This window comes from Engystomops pustulosus, chromosome 7 (assembly GCF_040894005.1).
Source record: "Engystomops pustulosus chromosome 7, aEngPut4.maternal, whole genome shotgun sequence".
Classification (NCBI taxonomy): Eukaryota; Metazoa; Chordata; class Amphibia; order Anura; family Leptodactylidae; genus Engystomops; species Engystomops pustulosus.
Window position 1 is genome coordinate 156,556,510 of NC_092417.1, and position 14,421 is coordinate 156,570,930.

General features: G+C 44.4%; 1 protein-coding gene across 6 annotated transcripts in view; it reads left to right on the plus strand.

Annotated features, from left to right (window-relative positions):
- The first annotated feature begins 547 nt into the window (after positions 1-547).
- Positions 548-14,421, plus strand: part of PPP6R3 (protein phosphatase 6 regulatory subunit 3) — a 42,119-nt gene continuing 28,245 nt past the window's right edge. For all 6 annotated transcript variants that reach the window (XM_072118517.1, XM_072118518.1, XM_072118519.1 and 3 more), the window contains exons 1-3: positions 548-685; positions 11,442-11,562; positions 12,795-12,927. In XM_072118517.1, coding sequence (XP_071974618.1) covers positions 12,916-12,927 — 12 coding nt within the window. In that variant the 5' untranslated portion in view covers positions 548-685; positions 11,442-11,562; positions 12,795-12,915. The remainder of the gene's footprint in view (positions 686-11,441; positions 11,563-12,794; positions 12,928-14,421) is intronic.

Sequence of the window (14,421 nt, forward strand, 5' to 3'; positions counted from 1 at the left end):
CTTTCCTCTCATTAGGTGACTGTACTTACTAGATATATATTCCTACACAATGTCCCCATTATAAATATCTCTTCTGCGTTATTATACTGTATGACAGAAGACCGTGACCATTCAGGCGACGGGAACCCAACGAGTCCCATAACCCCCCTCACTTCTGCCCCGATACAGTGCTATAACCACCCGCCTTCCGAGCTAGCCCATTGGTTTACGTGCACAGCCAACTACAGATTATAATTGGTTTATGTGTTGCATTCTCCTCCAGTGATTGGTCAGAGGAGTTATCAATCACACCAACGCCGCGTTGTTGCTAAGGCCTGGGTGGCTGTCACCGCGTCGGCCATATCGGGCCATTGGCAGAGTTCAAGTTTGACTCCATTGACCGGCGACCAATCACATCAGGCTAGCCTACGTCACGCATTTTACTTTGATTGCCACTAGCGTCATCCAATCAGTCAGCGTTGCCGCTGCACAACAAGGCGGTTTTTACTGATTGACAGCGTTCTAGTCCAATCACGCTTGTCATCTCAAAAACCCAGATCGTCTCTCTCCTCTGATTGGCTAGAGCTGTCCCCTGAAGGAGGAGGAGGAGGTTTGCAAGAGTTGATATGTCCACCATCTTGAAAAGTCGCCTATAGTGCTGAGCAATTTTCCCGCCTGACTGGACTGGGTTGTTTTATCATATCAGGTAACTACCGACTTGTTTTTTCTCCGTTAGTTTGTAGTGGTGACGTCAGGGCTTCCGGGAGTTGCCAGGGTTTCCTTGGGAGTGCACCCGTAGTCCGGTGAGGTAACTTGTCCTGTGAGGGGCGCAGGGCTCCTTAGTATAGTAGTGCTGGATATGGACGAGAAGGAGAAGCGCGGAGGCCTGACTCTGAGGCGGCTCCATGGGCGTCGTTATCTGCCCCTGTCCTGGTAGGCCCCTTGTGAGGCCTGGGCTTGTAGTGATAGCCCCCCCCCTGCTGGGGCACGGGTCACACACTGGCCCCCAGGGGGCTGAGGCTGGAGCTGGGTGTTGCCTCACTTTGACCCCCTCTATACAGAGAGCAGGGAATGGGGGTCTGCAAGCCCCTGACACCTCCATTCACTTATGTATGACTGGTAGCAGAGTGTGTGCTGCTTTCAGGTGTAGTATTCACACTTCTCAGAGAGCGGCCAGGAATCCTAAGGAGCAGAAGTATATTCACCTCATAGAGCGCACCGGACCCCCAGAAATCCTCAGGAGCGGGGATATTTACCTCATAGATGTCACCGGAGCCCCAGAAATCCTCAGGAGCAGGAATATACACCTCATAGAGAGCACCGGAGCCCCAGAAATCCTCAGGAGCAGGAATATACACCTCATAGAGAGCACCGGAGCCCCAGAAATCCTCAGGAGCGGGGACATTTACCTTGGAGAGAGCACCGGAGCCCCAGAAATCCTCAGGAGCAGGAATATTCACCTCCTAGATGGCAACGGCCCCCAGAAATCCTCAGGAGCAGGAATATTCACCTCATAGATGGCAACGGACCCCCAGAAATCATCGGGATCGGGGATATTCACCTCCTAGAGAGCACCGGAGCCCCAGAAATCCTCAGGAGCGGGGACATTTACCTCGGAGAGAGCACCGGAGCCCCAGAAATCCTCAGGAGCGGGGACATTTACCTCTGAGAGAGCATCGGACCCCCAGAAGTACTCAGGAGCGGGGATATTCGCCTCATAGAGAGCATAGGACCCCCAGAAATGCTCAGGAGCAGGAATATTAACCTCCATAGATGGCACCGGAGCCCCAGAAATCCTCAGGAGCGGGGATATTCACCTCCTAGAGAGCACCGGACCCCCAGAAATCCTCAGGAGCGGGGATATTCACCTCCTAGAGAGCACCGGACCCCCAGAAATCCTCAGGAGCGGGGATATTCGCCTCATAGAGAGCATCGGACCCCCAGAAATCCTCAGGAGCACGAATATTCACCTCATAGAGAGCACCAGTGTATTTTACTGATTGCGCCAAGGTGAATATAAATGTATAATGCCACCACAGACAGGCAAAGTGGGTCCCTGAATCCACCCACAGATCATTATGGACTGGTGATTACTATCCCAAATCACCCTGATAGGTTCCCTTTTAATAATGCTCTAGTGTCCTAATCGCCCAATATCTGTTGTGTAGATTTCGGATACTAAACAACCTTCACGTCCTTGTAGAGACTGATGATTTATTGACCCAACGCTACATATATGGGCAGTCCATGGTGATTATATCATTATACTGTTATACTATTTAGAGGGAGTCCCATGTGCAAGCTCTGGCAATACCACTCTTTACACTTTACTGAACAACCACAGAGTTGACGGCAATACTTTGCATCCATAGAAAGTTACCCTATAGATTTGGGAAATTAAACCACCAGTCTATAAGAACCTGTGGGTGGTTTACTTTTGAAAGTACCGTAACTGGTTCCCTTTACGGTTATGGAAGTGGGAAACAATTAGGTTAGATCTACACTGTGACTGTCATTCTGATAAAATCCCAAATGATCACCGTAGATGTGCTGAAATCCAGCTGGTAGCTATTGTTGACGGATGCCATGAATCTGGCACTGTAACTTAAAGGGGATGTTGGGAACTAAAAAATGTTAAGTTTAAAAAAAAAAAAAAATGCAAAGCACAGCTCTTGTTAGTTTAGAGCGGTGGTGGCGAAGCTATGGCACGGGTGCCAGAGGTGGCACTCGGAGCACTCTCTGTGGGCACCCAAGCCATCACCCCTGCACAGAGTTTCCCAGACAGGACTCAAAACCTCCTCCCGCAGTCCATGGCCATGCAGGATGTGCTATGATTAGTGCTGTTTTAAAGCTGCACATCCTTAGCTGCATGGGACTACAGGAGGAGAAAGGAGGTGCACACAAGGCTGCGTTATTGGCGCTCCTGCTCTGGGCCCTGCAGTTCTTACCGTTCAGGGGACCCTTGAAGGAAACTACAATGGACACCAATACAATTAAAAGCCATGACAAAACAGGTAGCAACATGTTGCTGCTTTAATTGCCATGTTGGCACTTTGCATTTAATTACGTGGGGTTTGGTTGTAGTTTGGGCACTCGGTCTCTGAAAGGTTCACAATCACTGGTTTAGAGGCTGCCATAGTGATGTCATATCTATTACAGGACTTTGTAACCCCTGAAACAACATGCTGAGCCCTGGAGGAGACTACAGGGGAGTAATTGTGCTCTAGCAATGTGTTCAGACCGCTATGTTGCCTCGTCCAATCACAACTCAATCGTACTTGCGGCATCATAGTGATTTCCTGGACCACACTGCATTGCAGATGACCAAAATACACCAACTCAAACATTGTTGGTCTGTAGTAGTATTGTCATATACTCATTGGAGGAGACTTATCAGAAGTGTCTGGCAGGAGTTTGTTTACTGCAACCAATCGGAGCTCAGATTTCCTTTTATAAACTGCTATGGGAACAAGAAAGCTGAGCTCAGGTATGAGAAGTCCTTCCTAGAAATATCATCTGTTTAAGTAAAAGAACAAAATAATCTGCTCCAAGCTCGTGTGATAATGAGAAAAGTGGAGTTGTAGTGGCATGATATGAGGAGTTTAGATACTGCAACGAATTGCAAGTCTGATAGATGATTCTTATTTTTAATGACTCAATGTTACAGAAGTGTGACAAATATGACTTTTCTTGGCTCTTTGTCACATGACTATGTAGCTGAATTTTTCTGAATCACACATAAGCGGAAATTCTAGAAAGGACATTTCATGCCCTACTTGAGGCGGCTTGTGCTTGCACCGATCGCGGGTGTTACCGGTAAGTCTGCGATATGCAGCAAAGACTTGACGGCTATGGACAGGACTCAGCCCGTGAGCCCTCTCCATACACCTACAGTCCACCCGTGACAAGCTATTTCACGGGTCGTGAAAGGGTTAAATGAAATCTACCACCAGGATGAAGGGTTGTAAACAAAGCGCGCTTACATTCTGGTGTGTGCTCCCTCTGGCAGGATCCTTTCTTCTTTTAGCTTCAAATGCACTTGTTAAAGAAAAAAAAAAAAGCGTTAAAAATTGTGCATATTATCTATGGAGTCTGGAGCACCTGAAGCTCATTTGCATACATTTTAAAGTTTTTTTTTTTTTGTAAAAACAAGGGCATAAGAAGCTAAAAGAGCGTATCCTTCCAGAAGGATACACACCAGCATGTAAGTGTGCTTGGTTTACAATCTTTGATCCTGGGAGAAGATGTCCTTTAACCCTTTAAGGACCTCACCCTTTTTTGTGCTTTCATTTTCATTTTTCACTCCCCACAATCAAAAATCTATAACCTTATATATATATATGAGCTCTGTGATGGCTTGTTTTCTGCGTAACAAATTGCACTTCATAGTGATGGTATTATATGTGTACTTTATTCTTTGGGTCGGTGCGATCATGGGGATAATAAATTTGTATACCGTATATACCGGCGTATAAGACGACTTTTGAAGACAGAAAAATCTTCTGTCTTCTCTGGGGTCGTCTTATACGGCGGCGGTCGGGTCCCGGTGCATGGAGAGGGCTCACGGGCTGAGCCCTCTCCATAGCCGGTAAGTCTTTGCTGCATATTGCTAGCACCGATCGCGGGTGTTTGCACAGCGATGGCTGCCGGCAGCCTCAAAAAGACATCTGGGCGCATACTCGCCCTCTGTTGGCCCCGATGTCCGCGCGGCTCGTCTTCCGCGCCGTCTTCTTTCTTCCGCCATGCTTTTCCCCGGGGCGGTGCCTAGTATGACGTCAGCAGCGGCGCGTCATTTTTTTTTTTAATGCTGGGCGGGGCTGTGCTGTATACTACTGGGGGCTGTGCTGTAATGTTGTTGTTGTATGCCTTATGTTTATGAGTGACACTTTTCCTGCTATATACCTGCATGTCATAAGAATTTACATTAAAAAAAGGACCATGTTAAATTCAAATCTGTTTTTTTTTTTTAATTTTTACCGGTGTTTTGTATGCGTTGGAAAAGGGGTAGTCTTATACGGCGAATATATCTTAAACTCTATATTTTAAACAGGAAAGTAGGGGGGTCATCTTATACACCAGGTCGTCTTATACGCCGGAATATACGGTAGGTTTTATGTTTTCATACATTTCTACACAAGTTTTTAATTTTTGTAAATGTATATATATATTTTTTTTTATTTTGCCATCTTCTGGCGCTAATTACTTTTTCATACTTCGGTGTATGGAGCTGTGGGTGGTGTCATTTTTTGCGACTTCTGATGAAGTTTTGCTACTATTTTTAGGACTGTACGACCTTTTGATCACTTTATTTTTTTTCTTTTATATTTTTCAAAATGGCAAGTGCCAATTTTTACTCTGGGCGCGGTTTTCCGTTACGGAGTTAAATGCAGTGAAAAACCGTTATTATATTTTGATCGGGCACTTTCGGATGCGGCGATACATTTTTTTTTTTTTTTTTTTTGCTGGCAGCAATCGCGGGTGTTACTGGTAAGTCTTTGCTGCAATATGCAGCAAAGACTTACCTGCTATGGAGAGGGCTGAGCCCGTGAGCCCTTTCCATGCACCCGCGGCTGACTTGTGGCGTTCCATTACATCACGGGTCGTGAAAGGGTTAAATGTCTAAATGGAGAAAGTCCCTGAATCAGGTACTTTGCACTTCAGAAAAATAGTGATAGAACTGAATAAGAGGCAATGATGTTTAAAGGGAACCTACCACCACAAATCTACCTATAAAGGTAGATCGGGTGGTAGGTGGATCAATGGGACGTGAGGATAGCCCTTTTAAGGGATAATCCTCATGTCCCCACACTTTTTTGTTAACTTTTATTAGACTTTTATGCAAATTTACTTATGCGGCTACTGGGGCGTGGAGTAGCCGTATCTGAGGTTACACGAGGCGGCTACTCCACGCCCCGGTAGCCTTTTTTCCCCTCCTACTCACCCATCTTCGGCGCGCAGCTCCGCGTGGCTGCGCACCCTCGTCCGGCGATCCTGCCGTATGCGCAGAAGAGCAGGCCCACGCCTGCGCGGTCACTGGTCCGAAACAGGCGCATGCGCAGACGGCAGGATCGCCGGACGAGGGCGCGCAGCTACCTCAGTGTAACCTCAGATGCGGCTACTCCACGCCCCAGTAGCCGCATAAGTAAATTTGCATAAAAGTCTAATAAAAGTTAACAAAAAAGTGTGGGGACATGAGGATTATCCCTTAAAAGGGCTATCCTCACGTCCCATTGATCCACCTACCACCCGATCTACCTTTATGGGTAGATTTGTGGTGGTAGGTTCCCTTTAAAAGAAGCATTGGAGTTATTTTGCTCATTATGTTTTTAGACAAGTATAAAGTGATCAATATTTGGCAAACTCTATGTCCCCTTATAACTTGCCTTATTAACCCCCTTATAAGGTATAGTAGTCAGAGATAATTCAGTATGATTATACTGGAAATTAGCTCTCATCTTGCAGTAGTTGAAGTACCATAATGCTTGTGTCGGACTGATCCGATTTTTAGTGATAAACATCAGTTTTTGGGTCCTTATACATCCGGACGTGTTGCTTGTAATAAGCTGCATCACCCATTACCTTCACTTCTTCTGTGTTGCCATGATTGTGCTTTTTTTCTTTTATTTGTTTTCAACCTCTTGTACAGTCTCCATTACAAGTGTCGGGCTTGTTTTTGGGACTAGAAAATTGGGATTTGTTTGTTCCCTGCTCTGCACAAATTTACCCTGTGTAATAATAGTGAAAGATTTGAGGCATCTCTGTGTATGAAAAAAAAAAATGTATCCACAGGAAGTAAACTATGAAGCTATAGAATGACAGCAAGCAGAGATCTAGAAAACTGAGGAAATGATACAGAATATATATTGGAAAAATTGTAACTCTTCATAACACTGACAGAGTATTTTCAGAAAGTGGAAACACCTTTTAAGAATGAAATGTATCGCCTGTCTGCATGGTGATGTCTGATTGGGGACGCGATTGACCTGACCGATAATGAGGAATGGATGACCCGTTTCACCTAGGTCCTGTGCACTTTTTATGTACGTCACATCAATGGTCTATGATGAATACTGAAGTACGGCTCTGTCATCTTCAGCAGTCCCATAGAGTAGAGCAGAACGCACATGCCGGACCACCAGTCCTTTTAAGCAAAGTATAATATACAAATCCCTGTTCTTATTATGCAGCCCGGGTTAAGGTGTATGGGAATGAGAATCTTTTTACTACAAAATTGTAGTAACAAAGCTATACACAATTTTATATAAATATACCGCTACTAGGCATTGAAAGAGTATCCCTCTTGACAAAAAAGTCTAATTTTGTCCCTGAAAATAAAACAAAATGCCTCCTAATGTTTGGTTTTCTTGCATTCACATCCTTTTCTATGGTCACTATGGTGCTTTTATCTTATGGCTCTGGTTATGATTGTTATGTTTATGTATGTAGAGTCACATGGACGGGTTCACTTTGTGTAGTGCTGCATGCAGAACGTTTCCAGTGAATTCTGTACATTTCCTTTGAGTGTATTCACATATTGCATTAGTCTGTTTTTCCAGAATGTGGGGGGGGGGGGGGGGACACACGTTTTTGCATCAATTCTTTTGCTGTAATTTTTCTGAAATCGGTAATTTGCAACGAAATCACATTATTCCTATGGACTTGCACGTGAGTAAAGGGCTTTGTCCTGTGAAATATGTACGGTCGGTGGAATTGGACTGACAGACGGGTCTGTTTTTTTTTTTTTTGGTCCTGAACATGTTCGCATGCAGCCCACTTGACCGAGAGCTGCAACTGCAGTTCTACTTTCTGGTTGATGCCTTGTGATGGGAAATGGTGCTGACTGGTTCCCTTTAAAGTGTCTGAATACTGAAACCTGTTGACTGATGGGTTTTCACCTGTATTAGCATTTGTCAGTCACAGAATATCCATTGGACTGTAGACTGCAGGAGATGTAGATGAAGCTACTCCTCTCTTTATGCCAAACTCTTCATTCCTTTCTAACACCAAAGTTGCAGCCACCTGTCAGACCTTGGGGCTGTAGATCTGGCCACCTACTTTAAAATCAACAGCATTCGCCAGAAAATAATTTCTCAATCCGCTCTCTATTAATTGCCTTCACTACTTTACCTTTGAGCCAATCTTGGTGCAAGAAGTGTCCAGGCTCCTTTCAGTGACCCCTTCCCTCAAACCTTGTGCAGTGCCTCTCCCCGGCAGCCACTTATCACCTCACTAAAATATTCATCCTATCTCTTTTCTGGTGTCTTTGCCTCATCTTTTAGGCATGCAGTTGTTACCCCATTACTAAAAAAACATCCCTGGACCCATCCGGTGCTACTAACTACCGACCAGTCTGTAATCTCCCTTAAAGGGAACCTACCACCCCGATTCTACCTATAAAGGTAGAAGGGGTGGTAGGTGGATGGATGGGACGTGAGGATAGCCCTTTTTTGGGCTATTCCTCACGTCCCGGGTGTCTTTTAGAAAACTTTATTGCATGTATATGCAAATTTTTTTTTATTTTTTATACGGCTACTGGGGCGTGGAGTAGCCGGACATGAGGCTACTAGTCGTGGCTACTCCACACCCCAGTAGCCACGCTACTCCGCCTACCAGGTAATCTTCGGCGCGCAGCTACCAGGCCTTCGTCCGGGTCCCCTGCGTTCTGCGCGGGGCCGGAGCTACTGCGCATGCGCAGAAGGCCAAAGGTGCCGAGGGAATCGGAGGAGGGTGCGCAGATACCAGGAGCTGCGCGCCGAAGATTACCTGGTAGGCGGAGTAACGCGGCTACTGGGGCGGGGAGTAGCCGCGACTATTAGCCTCATGTCCGGCTGCTCCACGCCCCAGTAGCCGCATAAAAAAATTTGCATATACATGCAATAAAGTTTTCTAAAAGACACCTGGGACGTGAGGATTAGCCCAAAAAAGGGCTATCCTCACGTACCATTCATCCACCTACCACCCCTTCTACCTTTTTATAGGTAGAATCGGGGTGGTAGGTGCCCTTTAAATCTCCAAACTCACAGAACGCCTCATCTATTCTCTAACTCCCTCCTTGACACCCTACAATCTGTTTTCCTCTCTATGCATTCTACTGAACCTGACTAAAGTCTCCAGTCTCTTGGCAGCGCTTAATACTGTGGACCACCAGCTCCTCCGCAGGAAGCTTTGCTCCATTCCCCTGTAGGACGCTGCGCTCTCTGGGTTTTCTTCCCATCTCTCTCTGACTGCACTTCCAGCGTCTCCTATTCTGGTTCTTTCCCATTTTCTTTTCCTCCGTCAGGGCTCAGTCCTCAGGTCGTCTTCTCTTTTCCCCTCTTCCCTTCATCTAACAGTCTATCCTAACCTCTCCATCTGTCTATGGGGTCACCATAACCCCAAAGCTGCAGACCCCCACTGACGGCTAATGACTGGTTCAAGCAGCACCTCTATTTGTTATATTATACAGGCGGTCCCCTACTTAAGGACCGCATCTCTGGATGCTTTACTATAGTCCTAGATTTCAATAATCAGCTGTAAGGTGTCTGTAAAGAAGCTTTATTGATAATCCTTGGTCCCATTACAGCAAAAAAACAACAACCCAGAACTAAAATTATAAAATATAGAGTTTTGACTTGCATACAAATTCAACTTAAGAACAAACCAGTGGACCCTATCTTGTATATAACCAGGGACTGCCTGTATCTTATTTTTTCTTTTTCCTTGAAAATGGCTGGACCATTATATACGTTTTATACCTCTTCTGTCTCTCCCTTCTTCCTGATAGAATGTAAGCTCTTGCGAGCTGGGACCTCACTCCTATTGGTCCATATGGCTGTATGTGGTCTATCATATTTTATGTGTATGTCTCCTATGACTTGTAAAGCTCCATGGAATATGACGGTGCTATATAAAGAGTATTATGTTGTACTTTACTGTAACATAATGCTTGTCTATGTTGGGATTGTTGTAATTTTATAACGTGTTGCAGAGATTTTTGTGTGTGTGTGTTTTGTATTGGAGCCCTAGAACAAAAAGATGGCCTAAAACCCCAACTGTCCTAAAATTAGCAAGGTGTTTGCAGAGATGTATCAAATTAGGGCCTTATAGTACTAGTCAGGCAGCTGATATACAGTATAAGTGTTGGTCTGACTGCTTGGAGTAGTAGTTGGTTAATTAGTTGGAATTAAGCGCCACGGTCCTAACTCCAACTCTGTGACACTGATTGTTGCAGCTATAAATAAGCGTGAAACAATGTTGTTGTCTTCCCCACCAATTAACTCAACTTAATGTATAGTTCCTGTAAAAACCAGTTCAACCGCTGCAAAACGAAACATAGAATCCTATCATTGTAGTATAAGTCAATAGTACGAGAGAAGAACAACTAAAAACAACTAATATTGGCACAAGTCTGCTGACACTCGGGAGACTCCATACATGAGATCTGTGATCGGAACATGTGCTTCTAGTTATTGACACAAGTAAAGCAAATGTCAATACTACACAGAAAACATCTAGGCTAGATCCCATGGAGGGCACTGGAGGATTCCAGAGTCATGACCCTATAGCTGAGGTGTCCTCTCCCCTACTACTGACTCCTTCCATCATCCCACACTATTTTCTGCCTCCTTACAGTGAAGAGAAGCATGTAGAAGAGGGTGCAGATGATCCCTGGAGGTCATCTATTTATAGTAAAAATATGTATTACCATATGGAGTTAAAAAAAAGAACATTTGTTTTGATGCCAAGGGAAACCGGTGCCCGTAGACATTGTAGTGTTCCATAAAGGCTATATAACCCATGTCCTGATGGTTATTCTCCAGCATGGACATCATCTGGTAACGTGTTTTTTTTCTGGGAGGGGGCTGCAGGTCTGTTATACTGCCAGCCGCAAAGTTTGACGTCCCATGTGGGTCACGGTGGGAGCCTTTCGCTCATTAATGAACACACATCAGTGGTTGGAGGGGTCTGAATGAGTGGTGATCATGCAGTAATAAGGGCAAGTCCCACTAACCTGTATGAGATGCAGTATGTTACAAGAAGTCTGGTGGGGAAAGCTTACCAGTGAAAGTACTGCATGGGTGACTCCATATTGCTTTTTGGAGTTCACACTAGTGTTCTACTCTGCGTTGGCTTTGGGTATCTGCACTCAATGGATTACCTGCATGAAGAGCTGCATCAAGTCGGTACAGATTTTCTATCTAAAATACTTGCGCATTTCAATCAGGACTCTCATAACTGTGTGAAAATATGCATCGCTGCAGAATATTGACCTAATGAGGATAAAATATTGTAATTTTTATTTTGAATTTCATATATACTAGTTGTTCTTGATATTTCATTTGACACCCTGTGCGTAATTCATGTTGTGTGCAGATGTCTAATATTGCTGATCAGCCTCCATCAAAGTTTTTGTGTTTAATGTATCGGTTATAACTTTGTATAAAATGTGTCCTAATCTAACTTTTACTTTTGCTCTCTTCCAGGCCGAGGGAGCTTTCTGTACAGATTTCTCTTTAATGTAGTCGGGACACCCTGTAATGGGCAAGAAGTTGAAGCAACAAAGAATTGTTTTATTTTCGTAACCTTTTGAGCTCATTTTAACAGGTAAGTGTCAAGTTGTCCTCGCCATGTCTTTGTTAGACTTTAAACCTGTGTATACTTAAGAGGAACTTCTAAAACATTTTTTGCTGTTACATATTCTGGGTTTTAAACCGCAATAGTCGAATGAACAGCGGGTACGATCATTTCCTTTTTCCTTATATAGTACAACCTTCCAGACCATGGTCGCCGTTCAATGAATGTATGAATGGATTACATAATACCCCCCCTTTTATCGTATCATTGCATGTCAGATCCTCATTCATTGACCAGATCAAATTCATTTGTCTAACATGTACATGTAACTTCATACTTTTGTTTTATAAAGTGCTAATGACTGCGCCTTAGACACAAAGTTTAGCTTTACTTTGTGATTACTTTTGAAACCGGTGTCCAAAAATCTTTCTAGAATAATTTATCTAAAACGGAGTTAAATTGGCACAGCAAATTTTTCAGGGGCTGGATATTATCTGGTAACCAGTAGTTGGACACTCTTGCTAAGGCATGCTGAACAGGGACATCTGAAAACTGTTACACAGAAATTTGGCACATGGATCACCAACACTGTCTTAACACTGTCAACACTTGTCTGGTCACTAAGATTTTTCACCTATCCACAGGGTGAGGATACCTTGCTGACCAGTGGTTGGACCCCCATGAATCATGAGATGTAGAGTCTGTTGTACGACAAGTGACTAAAGCTGGTGGAGCTTAACGAGATCGCAGAGCACAGTCTGTGCGGAGACGGGGCAGAAGTACTCCCACTCTATTCGCTATCTGCTGCTTTATTCTTTTAGGGTACAACAGACCCCCTTCTTGTAACGTGTGGGGTTCCACCACTGGGAACCCAACGGCCATCAGGTTATCCCCTATCCTGAGCTATTGTGGTGTAAAATTGCTGCAAAGCAAGTTGCCTGTTACTGGTAGAGGTTGTAGCTTTACAGTAAAGCTAAACATTAAAGGACGATCCTTCCCATAAAGATTGTTTGCTAAAAGATTTGACTGCTATAAAGTGGTAATTTCATTGGTCACGTTGGTCAGTGTTGACATTTCAATGCCAACCACTTAAAGATTGAGGGGGACAGTGCGGGCCTGCATGTTCCACTGGGGCTGTCTAATTTTACAGCAGTCAAACCTTTCTTTGCTTGTGATCTTTATCGGCCGGACAGTCCTTTTACAGATCATCTTCTATTTTTCATCGTGCCACTTTTCACCTTCTTGTTTTTCCTTATTCCAAGGGATCGAGCTGTCAGTGTGAATTTGATGGACTAATCTTCTTTGCCTCCACCTGCCCCCGTTGAATGAGAACCCCCTAATGTCATCTTGCCTCGGAGACACATTCTGACCTTTCACAGTAACATGTTTGCAGTAGTACGAGCACTTCTCACTTTATCATTTTGTGTTTTTCTGTATTTGTGCATTGATACCGCAGTGTTACATTTGATATGAAGAGTTTGTGTTTTCAATCTGTCATTTCTGGCACATGTCCTTTTCACTACTACATTGTAATTACTGACCGCTTCATTTCCTAACCTTTTTTGGATCAGTAACCTTCACTGATTTGCTATAATTGTCGTCCAGGATTGCACATAACTAACAAGTTTTTCCTAATGTTTAATAATTGCCAAGGAGAAAAACCTGACTGTCTCCTAGGGGTCCTCAATTGTTCATATTGGAGAGACTGATTTGTCTAAAATGTCCCAAACCATTTCTAGTTGCATGTATGGGTCTTTAAGAATGGGAAGTTATCCCCTATCCTGTGATTGGTGCCGGTCCAACTGCAGGGACCCCATCAATCCAGAGAATTGGGGTCTTGTTCTCAGTAATTGGAGTGGCATGCCATTCAATAGAATAGGCTTGTTGAAAATCGCTAATCACATCATTCCAACACGCTTGCTGTTGGTGTGGGTCTGAAGGTGGCGATGGGTGATGCCACACATGGTGATTTTGGTCCGTTTTTAAGCATGCATTTTCAGTTCGTTTAAAAAGCATGTATCTTTTCCAATTATCTTCATAGATAAACTGGTTATAAGCCGCCAAACGCATGGTATACTGTCAAAAAACAGATGCGTTTTTTAAACGGACTGAAAACGCATGCTTAAAAACGGACCAAAAACGCCATGTGTGGCATCACCCTTAGTGTGCTGCAATTTCTGACACTCCCATACTGTTAAATGGAACATTGACACATGCTTAACCTGCCAAGTAATGAGAAGAGGACGCCTGTCCAGATTGCTTGGGGTCTCGTTTTTATGGTTAGTGAGTGTCCCAACATTAGGACCCTCTCCAATCAGATCCTGTGAAAGGGGTACAAGCCCTTAAAGAAGAAACATGCCTTTGAGACAGTCAACCAATTAGGCTACGCAGAGCAATCATCTTTCTATGGTTGTGCAACTGGGGCAGAGTCTGATTTGTCACAAGACAGTTGCAGCTTTCCTTCTCGCTACCTAATACTACCCACCCTGTGTCACAGCCGAACAATCAGGCCCACCCTCATTGTGCCTGCACCTATTCTGCGTAACGATTTAGAAAAAGTTTTTTTCTGGATTTTATTGGCTTGTGGAGTTTTACTTCTGTTCCTATTTAAAGAGGACCTGTCACCTGTAAAAATGGCACCGGGAGCTGCTTACTAAAGTAAGCAGCTCCAAGTGCTGAAACAGACAGCAATGTTACACTGCTAGCGTTATCGGAAACCTCCGATAAGGCTAACAGACACTGCCACGATGTACACTAGAAAAGCCGGACCACTCTCAAAGCGGTCTGGTGTATTCATGAGGGGGCGGGTTTAGGGGCGATGACTGCCACACGATGCACGGCAGTCGCCTACAGGCTATGGAGTACGAGGGGTGGTCCGGGGAAGAGGCA